Source organism: Emericellopsis cladophorae (assembly GCF_022114955.1).
Source record: "Emericellopsis cladophorae strain MUM 19.33 chromosome Unknown NODE_2_length_1295279_cov_118_880017, whole genome shotgun sequence".
Lineage (NCBI taxonomy): Eukaryota > Fungi > Ascomycota > Sordariomycetes > Hypocreales > Bionectriaceae > Emericellopsis > Emericellopsis cladophorae.
This window is the reverse complement of record NW_026250927.1, coordinates 93,749-112,328: the sequence shown is the minus strand read 5'-3', so window position 1 is coordinate 112,328 and position 18,580 is coordinate 93,749. Positions and strand designations below refer to the sequence as shown.

The 18,580-nt window shown below is 56.9% G+C and overlaps 5 protein-coding genes across 5 annotated transcripts; 2 read left to right on the top strand and 3 right to left on the bottom strand.

Moving 5' to 3' along the window:
- Positions 1–185: 185 nt before the first annotated feature.
- On the bottom strand, positions 186–953 carry J7T54_006770 (Protein crossbronx-like protein; the record flags this gene model as incomplete). Its single annotated transcript, XM_051507142.1, has 1 exon — positions 186–953. The coding sequence occupies one exon, from the start codon at positions 951–953 to the stop codon at positions 186–188; it is 768 nt and encodes a 255-aa protein (XP_051365984.1).
- An 844-nt stretch (positions 954–1,797) lies between these two features.
- On the bottom strand, positions 1,798–2,522 carry J7T54_006769 (DUF1014 domain protein; the record flags this gene model as incomplete). Its single annotated transcript, XM_051507131.1, has 2 exons — positions 1,798–2,314; positions 2,371–2,522. 2 exons carry the CDS (start codon positions 2,520–2,522, stop codon positions 1,798–1,800), a joined length of 669 nt encoding a protein of 222 aa, XP_051365983.1.
- Positions 2,523–11,192: 8,670 nt separating this feature from the next.
- Positions 11,193–13,122, top strand: J7T54_006768 (putative membrane protein-like protein; the record flags this gene model as incomplete). The annotated part of the gene is made up of 5 exons (XM_051507120.1): positions 11,193–11,295; positions 11,354–11,663; positions 11,721–11,779; positions 11,848–11,887; positions 11,946–13,122. The coding sequence occupies 5 exons, from the start codon at positions 11,193–11,195 to the stop codon at positions 13,120–13,122; spliced, it is 1,689 nt and encodes a 562-aa protein (XP_051365982.1).
- Positions 13,123–14,451: 1,329 nt separating this feature from the next.
- Positions 14,452–17,424, top strand: J7T54_006767 (Positive regulator of purine utilization-like protein; the record flags this gene model as incomplete). The annotated part of the gene is made up of 1 exon (XM_051507109.1): positions 14,452–17,424. The coding sequence occupies one exon, from the start codon at positions 14,452–14,454 to the stop codon at positions 17,422–17,424; it is 2,973 nt and encodes a 990-aa protein (XP_051365981.1).
- Positions 17,425–17,600: 176 nt separating this feature from the next.
- J7T54_006766 (uncharacterized protein) lies at positions 17,601–18,143 on the bottom strand (the record flags this gene model as incomplete). Its single annotated transcript, XM_051507098.1, has 1 exon — positions 17,601–18,143. One exon carries the CDS (start codon positions 18,141–18,143, stop codon positions 17,601–17,603), a length of 543 nt encoding a protein of 180 aa, XP_051365980.1.
- Positions 18,144–18,580: the final 437 nt, after the last annotated feature.

Below are 18,580 nucleotides of genomic sequence, written 5' to 3'. Positions count from 1 at the left end.
GGCAAGTAAGGTGCGTGGTATGATGTAAGGACGAGTGCAACCGACCTCAAATCCCGAGGCAGGTGAAACCTTAGGGAGGAAATGGAAAGAGCAGCTTGTCCAGGTAGAAGGAACCTCAAGCAGTACATGCATCCAAGGCAATTTACCTCAGGCAGGTGCTGACTGTCTCGTGGTATGGTAGTGTCTTAGGTTGAGGCCCCAAGAGTGCGGCGGATATTCTCCTTCACAGAATCTACTTCGCTCTCATCCAGAGGCAAGAATTTGATCTGAATGATCAGCAGTGATTCACAGAGGAGTGGGGGCCTACTCACGAGCTCATCAGGGAGTGCTGTAGCCCCTCCGTACAGCACGGACTCAGAGAGACTGGCTTGCACGCCTTTCCTAACGCGATCTTCCCAAACCCCCTCCCAGTTCCACTCCCCGGGTTTGCGTGCCGTACTCTGCGATGTTGCCTTTGCGTCTTGATCTGGGGCGGACGCTGGGATGTCTTCCTCGATGGTGTTACTAGCAGCGCCATCCGCTCCATCCTGGTCTTTCACGGGCTCGTCACGGATCTTACCCAGTTTCCGACGATGGGTACGCCACGCGTGCCATGCGCCAGGATTGCCAGCTGCCTCCAACGGCACAGCGTCCAGCAACTCCTCGTCATCAAACGTACCACGGATGTACTTCAAGATGTCATAAGCCGACACATGGCTGGTACTCGTCTTCGTGTAGCTGGCGGCCGCTACCTTCCCTGCTGACTCGGGCGTGATCATCGTGGCGTGCCCAACCGGTTTTGGCGTTGTCAACATCTGCTTGTCATGGCTCTTCTGATCTTCCGCCGGCCCGTTACGGTTGCCACGTCCAAACCAGTGTGGGAAGCCGTGGCGCAAGCTGAATCCCCCTGGTGGTAGCCTCTCATCATCCGTGGCGCTTGCTGTACCACCCTCGTGTACATCAGTCGAGTACATGAATGTCGTCAGGGGCGTGATGAGGGGATGGAAAATGTCGGTTGAGAACGTGACGACGGGGGGCAAGGTTGGATATGAGCTGGGGAATGAGATGTGGAACCGCAGAACAGCAGGTGCGTAAGGGCCTTGGGATCTCCGTCAGTGCTGCATCCGCAAGCGACTCGTGGATTGGGCAATGCCTATACCGTCGCGCACAAAAAGAACGGCCGACCAGAGAGTAGGATCGCCTGGTGTGAGGCTAACATACACCCCTTCGGGGCAGGCTTGCTTCAGGCCCGCACTTCGTACCATAACGTTAGCGAAGCTATCCCCTACCTCGATTTGATGGGTGATCTTACAATTCAGATAGAAGGTGCTGCCGACGCACCGACGGCAGGCTTCCCATGGATAGAGGTACCATGTTATCCAGGCGATCGACTCTCACCAAGTTATGTTGGATCAAAGTCAACAATAGTACGACACAAGTGAGAGCCAGCTAGATGGAGTGATCTGCGAGCTAACCCGAACTTGGCGGCCAGGCTAAGGCGGTGTGTGGTTCTGCCGAGCAATGATGGTGCCAAGACATCGCGGGGCATTTGAGTTGATTCAAGCTATGGCGGGGTTCCTCAGAAGGGCTGGATTCCAGGTGTCGAAGAAGCGGCATCGGAAGAAGCATTTGGCTTCGTGGTAGATGGCATCCTCGTTCCTTATGACTAGTCTTAAGTCTCAGGGATGGAGGACACGATCGATATATACAAGGGCTTCTCTTTATATCCTGGCTACGCAACACCAGTCTCACCATGCGTTTCTATATCATATCCCTCGTTGAATCGTCATGGTCATGTCAAACTTGAGCCCAACCCGATCATTTTCCAAGGCGCTTCTCGATCTTGTCCCTCTCCGCCTGTTTGATTTCGTCTATGTCTGCTCGTTTGGCGTTGTAGGCTGCAGTGACCTGGTTGAAGGGGTTGTCGGGATGCTTGTCGAATTCCTTCCTGATGCGTGTCTTGCGCTGGTCAAGGCGCAGACCCGTTCCGCTGCCGTCTGCCTTCATCTCTGCTAGCCTGCGCTCCTCGTACTTGGCGTAAGCGGCGGGGTATCGTCGTTCGGGATGCTTGTCGACCTTGCCGTCGTCGTTCGCTGCGGTGAGAGACAGCGCATCCAGGGCGTTGTCGATGCCTGAGGCGTTCAGCGCCGAGGCCGTGCCGTTGTTGCCATTGTCGTCGAGCTGTCCGAGATCAAGACCGCGCGATTTCTTAACGGGCGCTTTGGTCTTCTTGGGCTCGTTTCGTCCGGGCGTATTGGCCTCCTCTTCCTTGAGCAGGGCCTCCTTCTCGGCCTTTTTGCGGGCAGCCTCTTCTTTCTTGGCCGCTTCCGCTTCCCTGTAGCAATGCGTCAGCAAAGGCGATGATCCGCTGGCCTATGTAGTTCCTCTCACTTTTTCCCGGTACCCTTGGCACCCTTTGACCATTCGGCTGACTCGGCGGCTTCAGCCTTTGCGTTCTCGGCAGCAGCTTTCTGTGCGGCTGCCTCTGCTTTCTTTGCGTTGCCGGCCACCTTCTTGCTGTTTTCGCCCTTTTTGCCGGCCATCGCTGCGACTGCAGTGCCTGTGAGGAGTGTCGCGTGAGATGGAATAGATCGCCGGGTGTTCGGGGCGTGTGCTTCCTGTTCAGGGTTGCACGTAGGACATGTACGAGCTGCTCAAAATGGAGCTGTAGGCCTTGTAGCGTGCCGCAAACCCACGTCGTCAGGTGAGATTGCTGTGGCTGACGAGTGGCAAGCCACAGCCGGTTGCGTTTAGCCACCCACATACGTACATGTAATCATCAACTACAAACCCGACACAGACTGACAACGGACCCAAGGCCGATCAATGTGGTTCAATATTCAATTCGCAGACCCTTTCCAATGACATGCTAAAATCTCACGTCGCGCATGCTGCATTGCAGAGGCTTGCATGTGGCCCAGCCATAATCCAGTCGCCCCTTGCTGCGCGCTTGAATCTACGCTCGAGGATTGTAAGGAAACATAACACTCACGCGCTAAACAAGACAGGGGAATCTCTATCAAAACACGATCCCTGGTCGCCACGGCGTTGGAGCCAACCAATCCACCAAATGCCGTCGCCAACATCATGATCACCCTGGGAAATGGGGCTGCAGCGCAGTGCTGTCGGCACCGGGCAGAGACGAACCCCGTGAGCGGTGAGCCCGCGACTTGCCCGACTAATCTCGCTGTTAATGAGCAGCTCACTGCTCAAAGGCCTCCGAACCTACTGGCAAGGGTTGGTCACTTCGCTGGAGCCTTGCGGCCACTCAGGTAAGTCCGAGGTAATGAGGGCTGCCTCAGCCTCAACTGATACTGGTTGCCGCCATCCCTGCCTCTCCAGCCAGACAATAGTCCCAGGGACCAGAGCAGCAATCGTTACACGGCTGCGAGACTTTGTGTAACGCAAACAAATGCCCAAGACAGATCCATCGGCTCTCCCGTTGCACATGATGCCACTGTGCCGCGTCGGGGAAGCTGGCTCCAGGGGTGATATGCATGGCGTTCGCAGGAATATGTCTTCTAGACCTCAAAGCTGTCTTGTTGAGGCAAACATTGAGGCAAACAAGACATCCTCCATTTCCCAAGCAGTCCAGGTGCAGTAGGTCCAGTCTGTCCACTCATTGGCCACGGACTGTCGCCGCCTGTCATAGCATGAAGAATGATCGCCCGGTACTGCTCGTCAATGATCAGTCATGTCTCCCTACGAACGGCAGATGTTCGCAGGACAGTGGCCCATGCCATTATTATATCTTCACAGGCTTAGCGCGATCGGAATCCGGCGTCGCCAAGTGGGAGCATTAAGCGGTGCATTCGAGTCTACATGTAGTGACCAGTTGCTCTTGCTGCATTGCCCTCCGCCAACGAGAGCGTGAGGCATGGTCGCAGGCGGCAAGTGGACGGGCGCACGCATGGTGAGATCTGACGAAGCACGCACGCGCTTCATGCCCCGGCCATTCCCCGAGTTCAGGGCCCAGGCATATCGTCCCACCAGAGGTCAATACTCCATTACTCTAGACCCTGCGTATCAGATCTCGCCTTTCACATTACTGTGCCTCCCCGGTGCGCTCGCAATGTGTCGAGTCTCTGGTTGCAGAGGCTCAGTGCGGCTCCGAGAAATAACTGCAAGCACCAGTGATGAGCGAGGCGGGTGACCACCTCGCCAGCCGAACAAGGGTCCGGGCTCTGTGCCGCAATGCGGCGGCGATGTTGATTTGTTGTGGCTTGCCAAACTTGCCAATCCCTGTTGACCGAGAGCTCAGGATAATAACGCGGCGTGACAAATTCTGACCGCGTTCACCTCATCCATCAGACTGCACGCGGGCAATCGCCCCCTTGCCGGGTACTGCGTCGACAGGCGTAGCGTCGCAGGCTGCCGCCTTTATTCCAAATTGACGTGTGCATCACCACCATGTCAACGACATGTACTCCGTACGCTCCCCCTTCTTCTTTGATACGTACCACTGACTCTCGTCAATGTCTGCATCTGCGGCTGAAGTTGCGGAATTGTGAGTGTTGCCGTTGGCTGGCTGTGGCCACGCTCGCATTCGATCAAGTGCTGGGAACAATGGTAGATGCAGGCTTGCCGAGAACAATATGCGGCGAAACGAGGCGTTCGACGGCGTGCTACTGCTGTCGCCGACGAGTAGAAGAAGAAGCCTGCATGTGCATCGAGTTGAGAGCGCAACTGCTGGACGGGAATCCTAGTCAGGATGAACGTCCTGATTAGTATCACCTTGCATCGACAATGTTTTGCGTGATGCCACATGACCCAGGCGCATCGAGCCAGCACACCAACCAGCGCCAATGGGAAGTCTCGTGTAAGGAACCGGCGATGTGCATGCCAGCTTTCACGCGCAAGAATGCCTCGAGATAGGCGGGCGATCTTCCGAGTTGGATTTCAAAGACATCCTGTCGCAGTGCTCTTCCTCGAAGTGGGTGGGCGAAGCTCCGGCCTGGACGTGCAGAGCAAAGTTTCGAAAGCAGGGCCAATTGCATGGTCTGGACTTTTCGCCTGCTTGGGCATTTGCGACAAGGTGATTTTGTCACGTTCTTCTAGGATTCTGGGTGTCTTGAGGCGAGGGACGACAGCATCAGGTGTACTCCGCCTGAAGTTTGAACGTGAGCTGCTCCTACCAGGTACCGTACCATAGTTTGTGCTCAGGGGACTCCTCAATGCTGGATCTTACACGCTCAGTCACGTAGCTTGGTTGGCGGTAGTAACTGGGTTCGAGAGATATACGGTAGAACATAGATCGTCTGTCTACTGTCTAGCGCTTCGGGTTTGTTCCGTGCAATCCATCACTTTCTTTTCTTTTCGTCTTTTCGTCAAATTCTCTAGGACTGTTTGGTGATCCGGCGGCCCTTCCCCGGTGGAGCCACAACGCTCTAGGCGCCTCTTTCTCTCATATGATTGGAACGGATTGTCTGTGAGATTCCCCGAGCCGCCAAAGCTGCAGCAGGCAGGTGCTGTCCGTCGCCTTCCGCCTCAGGCTCACCAGTGCACCACACACGACTCCACGAGCGCGCAAGCACGCACGCACGCACAAACCACCCGATCACCACCCTTGACCGTAACAAAAGCCATGAGACGAACAAAGACCCAGCGAGAAATGCGACCACTGGTGCCCAGACTTCCGGTGAAATGTCGTGCATTTGCCAGGCCCAACGGGATAACTTGGATGGTCTCCCCGTGAACGGATTCAGTTCATAAAGACTAAAGCTAGTTCCCTTGCAGGTCGATCTCGAAGCGTCCCGCTTGCCCGATGGGCAGCCAGAATGGCAGAAGCTAAGAAGGGACCTCGGCCAGGGTATTCAGCCGAAAAACGCAGTCAGCGTCAGCATCACCCACCACCGTGAGCTACAGACTGGCTTGTCGCTAGGGCATCATCCCACAACCAACCAAGCGCGCCAATAATTCTGGGCACTCAGGCGAAGGCTGACTTATCACCTCCTTTCGCTGCCAACCAGCAAACCAGCAGTGAAGGCCAAACAAAGCGGACGACAAGATTCAATGTGTCGTACGCCGACTTGGACTCTTTCTACAGCTTGGCAGATCATGACTGGAACAAGTTCTCATGTTTCTAGTACTCTGGACAGGGTAATCCGACGTTCCTGCACGGTGCACCTATGGTGTTTGGTTGGAGGAGGACCCGACAGCTTGGTTTCCCCTGGAGCCGGCCGGCACTGTCCATTATGACCGATGCTGCCACGTTGGGCCTGGTTTGACAGCCCTGGTTTGACAGCTGCACCGAACCAGCCGCTTGGAAGCCATTCGGCTGGGGCAGCCACCGTCAAGGTACCCACCATGTGCTGCACAGTCGCACTGCGGACCTCGTGGACTGTGGATGTTCTGCCCCTGGCACATTTCCTTTTCTGCCCAAGCGGAGAACCGTTTGCCCTGCTGGCCCCTCCACCCGGCAACTAACCATGCCTGCCCTCCAGCCAGTCGGCTTTTCCCCCTGGTCTCAAGCTAGGGTTCAGATGGGAAGATGGTGGGCGGGGCGACTCGGGCTCCAATTTACCAAATTAATTGCTTCTCGCCGCCTCATCACCCTTCGCCTAATGAAAGCAAAGTCTGGCCAGCGGGCGCAAAGAGCAAGTAATCAGAGCTACTTCAGATACGAAATGACCGAGCGTGCGGCGTGACCGACTGTGTCGAAATCAGCGGGTTCAGCTTGCAGCTTGGGCAAGAACTTGCGTCAACCACGGATTGATTGTCGGAACCGTTCAAGCCTTCAAGACTGGGCTAGCGGGCCGATGTCACGTTCCCTGCCAACAAATAAGGTACTGTCACTGTAATCACAGTGCAGTCTTTACTCTTGTTAGTCTCGGGCTGCCCGGTCACATCCCCAGCAAGCTCGTCACCGAGGTGCGACTCACGAGCCGCGACTCATGTTTTACGATGAAACCCTCGTTTCTTGCCAAGTCCGGACTCAAGCCTTGGCCCAGGCCCCAGGGGCATCAGTCTGACAATATCACAGCATCCAGATCCCTCAGATCCCCTTTGGCAATGACGTCATCACCTGAAAAGGCAATTTTGGACGACTTGAGTGGCGTCTTCGATACTCGAAATGGTCCGTCCAGATTTTACTCCGCACTGTTGCCAAACGCCAATCACGCTGAAATTGTGACTGGTGATGGATACAGAGGTGGTCCGTCTCTCGAGTCCTGACCGCGATAGCCTTCGGAGGTTGTAGGAATGTTGCGAAACTATGGTCAATTCCGCGGACCTCCACGTTTACTATGCCCACCGGTCTATTTCCGCGACATGCGACTTGTTGGTGTAATTAAAGAGGCTGTGTCTGAGCGCGCGCAGATCGCGGGGTCCTGCGGCCCTCGCACCATGACCCGCATGGACTCGTACCAACAGGAAGGATCCGCTGTTCCGCTAGCAAGATAATCATTTCAGGCCTGGCACTGTTGGTCCTTGGATCATCGACAGTCGGATACTGTCCCGTCCCTGACGCAAAGAGACACAACATCTTCCTTATCGGATTTTCAGATGATGCCGTCACATGGCTGTTGTGTTATTACATCGTCGTATCGTTTCGTTCCTCTGCTGCGTGTTCGCCCACATCCCGCGACCGGGGACAAGGTGCGGCTTTGTCACGGTGCCCTGGTTGGATGTTTGGGAGATCCATGTATCAAAATCAACAAGCCGGAATTAAGCCGCGGGTCCACGAACTCTTCATTATCGATGCGTTCGTTATGCGCAATCGACAGCCCTTGTAAATACAATACTTTTAGCTGCCACCAAGGCATTGGAGGCTGACTCACTGGATGCTGATGGCTGTTGAAGCCGGTCACCCCTTTTTCAACCTCTATCCAAACAAAGGTGACGCCACATGTTCAGAACCGGATCCCGGTGCGGCGGACGCCGCTGTATCAACAACGGCTCCATTTATGTTGGCGGTATTGACGCCCCAAGCTGGTATGACAAATTACAGAAGCAAGGCCCAAAAGACGATGCCACGACCGTTGTTGCGAGCCGATGTTGGGCAGCGAGCCTGCGACTTACATCGACACCATGGACCTTCTTGCCCAGATGACATGGGTAGGCGGATTCATCCTTCTAGTGTAACCCCGCTTCGTGTGCAATTCTCAAAAGCAGACGCCTGTTTCAAAGTCTAGTTCGTTTGCAATGACTGGCTCAAATGGTCGTGGAAACTCGTGACACGACGTCTGTCTGCAGTCATACACACACCGCTTCTATGAGTCGATCGTGTCAGCAGATCAGCCTGATCGCACGCCGCAACACACCACCATGACGACGACGACGACGACGAAGACGACGACGATCTGGTTGCCAGATACCCAACTACGTACCTACACGTACGTACGTAACTAGGTCGCGGCCAAAAAAAAGTCATATTGCTCGTGCTTGCCTGCTGAGCTGGTGTGAGACATTCAACAGTTTCCCGCAGCTGGCTCCATATATACCAAAAGATGCTACTTTTTCTTTCCGGCCTGTGGACGAAAGCAGGCGGCTAATAGCAGCTGGAGTGGCTTCGAGTACCGATGACGAAAGCCAACCTTGAATGCGAACCATGCGGCGCCCTTTTGTGACACGGCAGCCGTGGCCCATGGCGCATCATTTTACGCGGCCCGGCTAATGAACATGGACGTCCGACAAGTGACGATACGTACAGCATGTGATGCGGGAAATGCCTAGACCGACCATCCAACGCTGCTCTGCCCTGGTCCGCAGGAGTGCGACGATTGACAAAAGTATCAGGCTCGCGGAAGGTCCGAAATGTCACAGAGTGGAGTGTTGCACAGCGTTGTTGCGTAGAGGCAATCATGTCAGGACTCAGGCCCCCGACAGACGGGGAAGAATCCGCGGATGCAGCCAGCCGTCGATGACTATTTTCGAGTTGTGATGATCTCACCGAGTCACCCTGTTGCTGCCAGATGCGATGCACAGGTGCCATGCAATGTGCAATATCGTGCGTGGTGCGCGCGTGTGTATGTATATGCATGCATGATGCCTGAAAATGCTGTACTGGGCTGGGCTGCAGGCAGCAAACAAACAAGACAGTCATCCATCAGACAGGCAGACAGGGAGAGAGGCCAGACAGGGACAGCCACACGACGACTGACAGCTGGCTGGCACCCACGCCCTCCCTTGCTTGGACGCCCCCTTTCTGGCTGAATTTCAACGTCCTCGTCCATGTGATTGGTGTGGGCCGTTTTCTAGCCCTGTTCTCTGCAGATCCGCTGGATAGTACGTACGGACCAGAGTGTTGGCGCAGATGCACGCCGGCCGTGGGAACCTTGGCCCGGCTGTATGGAGCCCCCCGTCGATTGCTGCACGTACGGTCCCAGCCAAGTAAGTGCCTGTTGAGGCACCTTGGAACGGGCCCTTGCCTACCAGTTTTCTCACGCCCTGCTTGATCGAGGCGCGCTTCGCTGCTCGCGCCCCGCCAATGATTCGATGTGAGGCGGCGCCTGTGCAGAGCCCTTTCTTTTTGACTTTGGTGTTGCCGGCCTAATTAATTAACCGACGAGAAGGATCAAGAAAGCAAAGCAAAGCAAAGCAAAGCAAGAAAAGCCATGGCGATGCGCATACTTGATCGGGTCGACAGCCGGCCAGAGCTGCTTCCTTCTGCCATGCTGGTCTCTCATGAGACTTGTTGGGCGGGTTGCCTTGCCTGGTGCTGCTGCTCGCCAACAAGCTGCAAGAACGGAAGCACTTTACGATGGACAAAGACACATCAACAACAAGGCAACCAGCAGCAATGCAGGCGTTTGTTGATGCAGCAGTAGCGGCAGCCGTTGCCGCAGTGCAGACGGTCAGGAAAGCGAAATGCCACATGCCAGCGTCGGTGTGCGTACGTACGTACATTGTGCATTTTGATGCGCGCGTGGCACCCACCTCTGCTGTTGTGCGACGACCTGAATTGCGCTGTGCGATGCGGTATCCGTACGGAAATCACCTTCTAGTCACAGACCACGGACACAGGCGCAGACGGGTAATTGATGATGTGCAAGCGACAAGTATTACCTACACGCAAGAGGGGGTGGCATGGCAGCCGGATCTTTTCCTTCTGGCCCCCGCCCCCCCCCCCCCCCTCCGTTGTTGCTTGCTGCTGCTGCTCCCTTTACTTCGCTCTCTTTACTTGTTGTTGGCGGACGGAGACTCCACGGAGAGGAGCCACGGAGAAGAAAAAGAAGAAGGGCGGTAAAGGACCGGACGCCCGTTGGGCTCGGGATTGGTGGAGCGAGATCCAGCAGATCAATGACCGCCTTTTTCGGGTCTGCGCTCGTCTGTCTGTCTGCGTGTCTTGTGTGTCTGTGTGTCCATCCTGCCCAGCCGGCTCCGCCAGTGTACGTACCCGGACGTGACAGAATGACACTGTCCACTTCCAGAATGGCAGAGGCAGACCGGGGCCAGGCAGAGCCACCACGAGGAGGGGACCCCCCTGGTCGGCTCAAGTCACCGCCCTCATCTCAGAAGACACCCCTTCCCACGTCCTTGTCCTTTCGCCTCATACCGGGTGTGATCCCCGCAGTATGGGTCGTACCCACGCACCGGGCTCACTAACAGCAACCCCGGATGGATGGCATGTGTGGATAATGAGGATAGCGCTCTCTCATGACTTGGGAACACTCCAGTCGGTGACAGGGTTGTCGCTTTCTCGCATTGTCAGCGCTTCCTGTGTTATATTAGATCGCGCCCCTCCGCCTCTCCTGAGAACTTGTCCCTCCTGTCCTAATAATCACGTCCTTCTTGACATTGCAACGACTGACCGACCGACATACTAGTCTAGTCTAGTCTAGCCTGCTTGCGCCTTCTCTCCCTGTGCAACTCGGCAGCTATCCGCCTTGTCTTACAACCAACCGCCCGTTCGCAACGGCGCCTGTCTCATCCGACTCCACGCTTGCTCACTTACACCACGTCCGCGCCGCCTAAATCTTTTCCGCACCGAGACAATCTCAGCCCCGGACCGAAAATTGACATCATCCGCCCGTGTCCAGTCTGTCATTCTGGCTTTTGCGAAACCATTATTACGCCCTGCTGTTCTACGTTACCTCCGTCCTGAAAGCTCGACATTGCGACGCTTGCAATTCAACAGCCGAACACATACTCTGAACCAATACGCGTCTCCCGGAACACCAGTGATTGGGGGGAGCTCTTCACTATCAGGAACCCTTTTCGCATGGTGCCTGGGACTTCCCAACCACCCATAATTTTGCCAGGGCTCACCCACCATGACAACATACGGTGCGGTCGCCAGCCGCCCAAGGCGCGGCGCCAACAGACGCCTCGAGGCTGTCACGCCCCCTTTTCCTGCTCGGCAGATGTTTGTGCTCGGTATGGGACAGCCAATGGGTCGAGAAAACTCTCTGGTGCGGAGGCTAATCGGACACAGCATGCTGCCGCATATGCGAGCCAATTGCCTTCATGTCCATCTTTCCCTACATCTACTACATGATTGAGGATTTCCACATCACCAGCGACGCCAGCAAGATCTCCGTCTACGCCGGCATGGTCACTTCCGCCTTCACACTTGCCGAATTCGCAACTGGCGTTCTTTGGGGCCGTCTCAGCGACAGGATTGGTCGCAAGCCAGTTCTCCTCTTTGGACTCGCGGGCACCGCGCTGAGCGTGCTCATCTTTGGTTTCGCCCCCAGCCTGCCGGTTGCCTTGTTTGCACGTGCTTTGGGAGGCTTACTGAATGGGTATGTTGTCAGGCTGTCTTCTTGCGTGTGACGTCTGGAGCTAATGGGTCGGTTCAGGAATATTGGTGTGTTGCAGACGACTGTGGCGGAGCTGGTGACCGTCAAGGAGCAGCAACGTAAGCATCCCTGTGCAGGAAATATGCCCTACTTGGAGTCCAGCCCGACTGACTTTTGTCCTTTACAGCTCGAGCGTACACAATCATGCCCATGGTCTGGTGCATTGGGTAAGCCAAACCTCCGCGCCGGACTGATGGCGAGACCAAGTCAGCTAACAGGACCCAGATCCATCGTTGGACCCATGATTGGAGGTGCCTTGGCCCGTCCTTGCGTGAGCTATCCCGACATCTTCGCCCGCGGCACAATGTGGGACAGGTTCCCCTACCTCCTGCCTAACCTCTTCAGCGCGGCCACCGTCTTTGTGGGTGTTGTGATTGGTATTCTTTTCCTCGAGGAGACGCATGCGGTCAAGAAGCACCAACGGGACCGCGGGCGCGAACTGGGCGACTTCCTCGCGTCCAAGTGCCCCCGTCTCGGACGATTCTCGTCGGCTAAAGCGTCACCCGAGAAGGGGAGCCTGCTCGGTCGAGACGCGCTGCTCAGCGACGAGGGCTCGGACGACGAATGCTTGCCGGAGTACCAAAGCCAGAGCAGCTCACCTCAACTCACCCCGCAAGCGGCCCCCGAGCTTACGGAGGTCGCGCCTCTCCAAGGGCCCGGTAGCCCTGGATTCAAGATCTTCACCAAGCCGGTCATTATGAACATTGTGTCGTACGGGATCCTGGCCTTCCACACCATGACCTTTGATCAGCTTCTACCCGTCTTCCTCAGCACGGCCCCCCCGGAGCACCCCAACGTCGAGCTGCCCTTCAAGTTTGTCGACGGCTTTGGCCTCGAGACCAAGACGATTGGCGTCATCATGGCGGTGCAGGGCATCTACTCGCTCGTCTCCAACTACCTCATCGTGGCGCCGGTGACACGTCGCCTCGGCTCGCTCCGCCTCTTCCGGATCATTGCGCTCTCGTATTTTGCCCTGTACCTGGTCACACCGTACCTTGTCCTGTTGCCCAAGAACATGGTGATGCCAGCCCTGTACATCCTGGTCATCTGGAAGTGCACCTTTTCGACCATGGCGTATCCCAGCAACGCCATCCTGCTCGCCAACTCGGCACCCTCCAAGCAGGTGCTGGGTACCATCAACGGAATCGCGGCGTCGACGGCGAGCCTGTGCCGCGCTCTGGGTCCCACCATCTCCGGTCTTCTGTACTCGTTGGGTCTGCAGACAGGCTATTCCGGGCTGGCGTGGTGGTTCAGCGGGCTCATCACGGTTGTCGGTGCCTACCTCAGCCTGCAGATCACCGAGGGAGGTGTCCAGGATGAGGTGTCTGCGCCCCCCAGCAGCAGAGGCTCTCTGGAGAACGAGAGGCTCCTGAACGATTATGACGATAACGACAGCGTCTGAGGCAACCCCAACACATGACTCTTGCGTTTGGCGCCTGGGAGACAAAGAAAAAGAAACTAGGGAATTACGACTTGTAATACTCCTTTTGGATGGATGGGCTAGACTGTCGACCGGTCTCTCATTCACTACCTATGCATTTGCTTAATGCAGTGGCGAATACCCCCTCTGGTTTAGCGTTTTGCTTTACGCCGATTCCTCTGTTTTTCTTGTTCTCTTTTTTTCTTTTGCAACCTGTGGTTTTTCTTTCTTTCTTTTTCACTTCTCCCGCAGCAGCATTCTGGGTCACATTGGTACGAGCGTGGATTTTTCAACATAGACGATGGGTTTTGGGCACGGGTTCCGCGAGCATTTGGGACTATCCCTTTGGGCGTTTTCAGTATATCCAGCGACGAGGGGGCCTGCCACGATCTGTCGCGGAGCGAGGTACGGAGTACGTACTGCATTGCAAAGGGGTAGCATTTGGGCATTGAAGTTAGATATCTACTTGAGTCAAGTCAAGGGCAGCCTTGAAGAAGGGGGACCTAGGGCCGTCGTTCCGACGCACTGGACAGCCCTAGTAATGAATCCACCTTACACATCCTCGTATTGTTTATTGCACGACCTGGCGAAGCTTACTTTGTATATACCAGCTCCATTGTCCTGCTCACTTACAACTTGCACGTCGTAATTAGTACCTTGCCCAAGCACGCGGTGGCTGGTGTATTGTACCTAGTGTGTGTGGCTGATGCCGTGTCCTGCTTGCGCCACAATGTGAACTGAGCTAGATCGCAGGGTCACTCCGAATCTCACTACCTGCATGGGCATCGAGTAAGTAATGGGGGGAATTGTAATGCACGTAATGATAACCCGAGCAGCAGATTAACAAAGCAGGCAATGCGGGGCGAACGACAGCATGTGCGTGCTCGTTGGTGACTGACTGACTGGGATGATGGATCGATCCCTCCTCCAGCCGGTGCTGCTTATCAGTTGGACCCCCAATCGGTGGACGCTGATTGATAATTCCAAGACTCCAATCCAACCCACGACGATAATCAAACAGCACTTATCGACTTCCCGTCAACCTCGGCGCGCAGCCACCTCTCACCCACCCACCATTGACCATTCGCGCGGCTCTATCCTGCACCGGCTGGCTCTCTGACTAGCCCTGACAGCACATGAACCACGAGTCGCCCGAGACGATAGACATGGCTACCACTCCTTCGCACCGCGCGCCCTGCCCACGATAGAAAGACAATCTCATCCTGAGCATCGATCGATTGCTCGGCAACCCCCATCCCCCTTACAAGCCAGCAGCGTCTGCAACAGGCGTCGCTGAGCTGACGGGAGACCATGGGCGCCCCAGACGCCTCCTCGCCCTACGCGCAACCCCCACCCTCCAAGCGCCAACGACAGTCGTCTCTCGAAGAAGTCGGAACAGCCTCCACCACGACCACGACCACGACCACTACCGCTGCCGAGCAGCCGTCGCCTCATCAGTCGATCGACTCCAAGGCATCCGCCAGCAGCAACTTCCGCAACGTCAGCGCCTGCAACCGCTGCCGCCTCCGCAAGAACAGATGCGACCAGCGCCTCCCCAGCTGCGCGAGCTGCGCAAAGGCCAACGTCGCCTGCGTCGGCTACGACCCCATCACCAAGAAGGAGATTCCCCGGAGCTACGTCTTCTACCTGGAGACGAGGGTGGAGCAGCTCGAGGGGCTCCTGAGGGACCACGGCATCGACTTCCCCGCGGCGGAGAACCTCGAGAACTGCTCGCGCCCCGCGGGCAAGGACGAGGACGGCGGTGCTGGCAAGGATGGGAGGCCGCGCAACCCAGCCGTCGAGACGCTCAGCCATCAGAAGAGGAATCCGACGTCTGCCTCGGCCTCGGCCTCGGCGGGTGGCAGCGCACAGAGCCCCGCCATGCAGAACATCTCGTCGAAGCCGAAATCCCTCGCCTCCGCCTCGGGCGTGTCGTTTGCGCGGGTCGTCTTTGCGGCAGTACAGTACTCCGTCTCTGACCAGAGCGGGCACCCGCAGGATCGGCGACATCCCGGCGGTACGAGCGGCACCTCCATGAGGGACTCGTTCTTTGGGTTACATACCAAGCCGAGCATCCAGCCTGCGACGTTCCCGAGCCGCGACGTGGGCATGCGACTCGTCACACTGTACTTTGAGCACGCGAATCCGCAGATCCCGATTATGCACCGAGGCGAGTTTATGAAGATGTTCGAGGTTGCATATGCGCAACCCCCGCAGGGACTGGGCCCGCGAGAGTCCTATGTGCTCAACATGGTGTTTGCGATTGGCTGCGGCGTCATTGTCGGGGAGCCGGTCAAGAGCGAAACGTCAAGGATGGCCGTCGACGGCGGGCAGTGCCAACCCGAGGAGTATCATGCGAGTGCCATTGTCCATCTCGAGGCTTGCCTGAGCAACTCGGGCGGGGGGCTGGAGGTTCTGCAGGCAGTGCTTCTTCTGGCCAATTTTGCGTTGTTGAGACCCGTGCCGCCCGGTCTGTGGTATATCATAGGTGTGGCGGTACGGCTGGCCGTGGACCTGGGCCTACATCGCGAAGATGGCATGGACGTGGAGGCATTACCAGAGGCGCCGCTGGACGGCGAAGCCACGGATGGCAGCAGCACGCGACCTCGAGAGGGCAGCGCCCAGGAGCGAGGTAGGCGACAATGGATACGCGACATGAGGCGGCGGCTGTGGTGGTGCACGTACTCGTTCGATCGGCTCGTGAGTACCTGTGTCGGACGGCCGTTTGGGATCAGCGACCAGGTCATCACGACTGACTTGCCTTCGATACTGGACGACGACTACATCACGCCCGGAGGTATCATGGAGTCGCAGAACAACGAGATGCTGCCAAGTTACAAGCACGTTGCGCATCACTACTTTCGTCTCCGCATGTTACAGTCGGAGATCCTACAGGTCTTGCAATACCAACAGTCACAGATCGCCAAGGCGGGTCCGCAGGGGATCATGTACCCCGAGATGCACACACATCTGCCCTCACCATTCTTAGTGCAGTTCGATTCCTTCCGATCATGGCGGCGCAGCATCGATGAGAGACTATTCAACTGGAAGCAATCAGCGCCGACGCGCCACGAGACGGGCGTGGCATTCTCGACAGAGTTCCTTGAGCTGAACTACTGGCAGGCTATCATCACCCTCTATCGCCAGAGTCTGAGCGTGCCAGCCATGTTTGAGGGCGAGTACAACACGTCCAACGAGGTGGATAGCCCCCAAGGCTTCACCACGGCGGAATCGAGAGAGGACGAGGATAAGGTCTATCTCAAAGTAGCGGAAGCAGGTCAGAAGATCTTGAGGATATACCGACAGCTCCATCTCACGGGGTTGGTGAGCTACACCTACCTCTCAACACATCACCTTTTCATGGCGGGCATCTCGTACCTGTACGCCATCTGGCACTCGCACACGGTACGCAGCTGCTTGACCATGGACGAGGTGGACTTTACCGTCCTGGCGGCCAAGTCCGTCTTCACCGACATGATCGACAAGTGCCCCCCTGCCGAGACCTGCCGCGACGCCTTTGACAGGACGGCGAGGGCAACCATCAAAATGGCCAGCTCGAACGGTGGCTTCGGAGCCCAGGCGTCCGCGTCGATGGCAGCCGCCGCCGCCCAGCGCCATCACCACAGAACGCATTCGACAAACTGGCTCTCTGCGCTGGATCCCCCAACACCTACGCCTCAGCAATCACAGCACCGAAGCCGTCCATCCGAGCACCAGCAGCAGCCTTTTCATTTTGACCTCTCCCTCTCGGACACACTGTCCTCGCCCACCATGTCTGTGCAAGGCGGTGACGTGGCTTCCAAGCACTCGCCGGCCCTGTCGCAGCAGGCGGCTGCTGCTGTTGCTGCACGTGGCTACGACAATGAGTACATGATGACTTCGCAGGACAACCACGCGGTGAGTCCCGCGTCTAGCATCAAGCAGGAACCCAACAACAGCCAACGGCAGCCGCCCCAACCGCCACCGCTGCGGCGCCTCCACTCGCACCCCGCAGGGAACAACAATAACAATGCGTTCATGGGACAGCAGTTTGGGCTCCAGGGCTCCATGGACTACCCGGACACGCCGACCATGGATTTCTTACAGAGCCTCGGCGCCGCGCCCAACGGCGGCGACATGGGCAGCAGCGTCGACCAGGCGCAGGTCGATCTTGGCTTTGGCATCAACTGGGAAGGCCTGCCGAATGACTATGGGGACAATCAGCAGATGAACCCGTTTGATACTTTTTTCTTTGGCGCACAACAGCAAGGCGGAGGGGGCCCCAACGGGAACATGGGTCTGTAAACCCTGAGCGTGTCTCCATTTAGCGACGGAGAAGAGGAAGAAGAAAAAATGGGGTGAATCTGTGTTTTGCGGTTGCATTCATCCCGATGGACGTGAAGATCATATTGACATCTCAAAACTATATATCACAGCCGCTAAATATCAAAAACAAAGCTCGCTCGCTTTCCAAACTCTGCTCAGTAATCTCGACTCCTCCTAGACCCTCTGTGCTCTCTCATCTCCTCGACATCCACGTCCCGATACACCCTGCCGCCCGTCCCTCGTCGACTCGCCCGCCTCGGCGGCGGCGTGTCATGCTCCTCGATAACGACCACCTCATCCTCCTCGTCAGAGTCCGACGCGGGCCCCGGCGCTTCTACAATCACGGGGCCATCGCCCCCCCGTCCGCCTGATCTCGTCCGGACCTCGACCCGCTCTCGGACACGCACGTTGGCGCTGCCCCGTCGACGATGGCGATGCTTCTTCCTGGAGGAGCGCGGTCGCGGCTCCTCCACCTCCTCCTCCTCGACGACGACCTTGTTCGCCGAGACCAGGGGCCCGAAACCGAGACAGGAGTATATGAGGAGCAGGAGGAGGAGGAAACCGGTGACGGAGCCGATTACGATGCCGGCGATGATACCTGGGTGGAGAGACGAGTGCAGCGCGCCGTAGGTGGAGGGGATGATGAGGGTGTCGCCGTCGCTGGTCGACTGTCGCGGGAGCAGGAGTGTGGGCGGCATGATGGCGGTGGGTGCCACCGGTGATAACGGATGATGATGCGTGGTAACAGAATAGAATCGATACGTAGCCCAGCAGTGTTCCTGGTGTTTGCTTCTGGGTGAGCCTCGTGATGGTGAGCCCCCGTCTCCCTCACGTCAGTCCACTTCCTGGAGAAGCGTCTGGTGGTCGTCGTCTAAGGGGTTTCCTCGTCGCGCATATCGTTCAATCGTCTGTGTGCGTGGAGTCGTCGGACTTTGGATTGAAGATGAGACCAGGATGCGTGGGCATTACAATGTGGATGCAATGCGGTTGATCGTTCGCGATGAGGAAAGAAGAGAGAAGGCGGCCCTGGATGATGTGGCAGGGGAGATGCTTGCGCAAGCCCAGTTAGTCGTTCCTGCAGGTGAGATTCGTTGGTGACAGACCGACCGGGACGGAATTGGGAAGGACAAGAGGC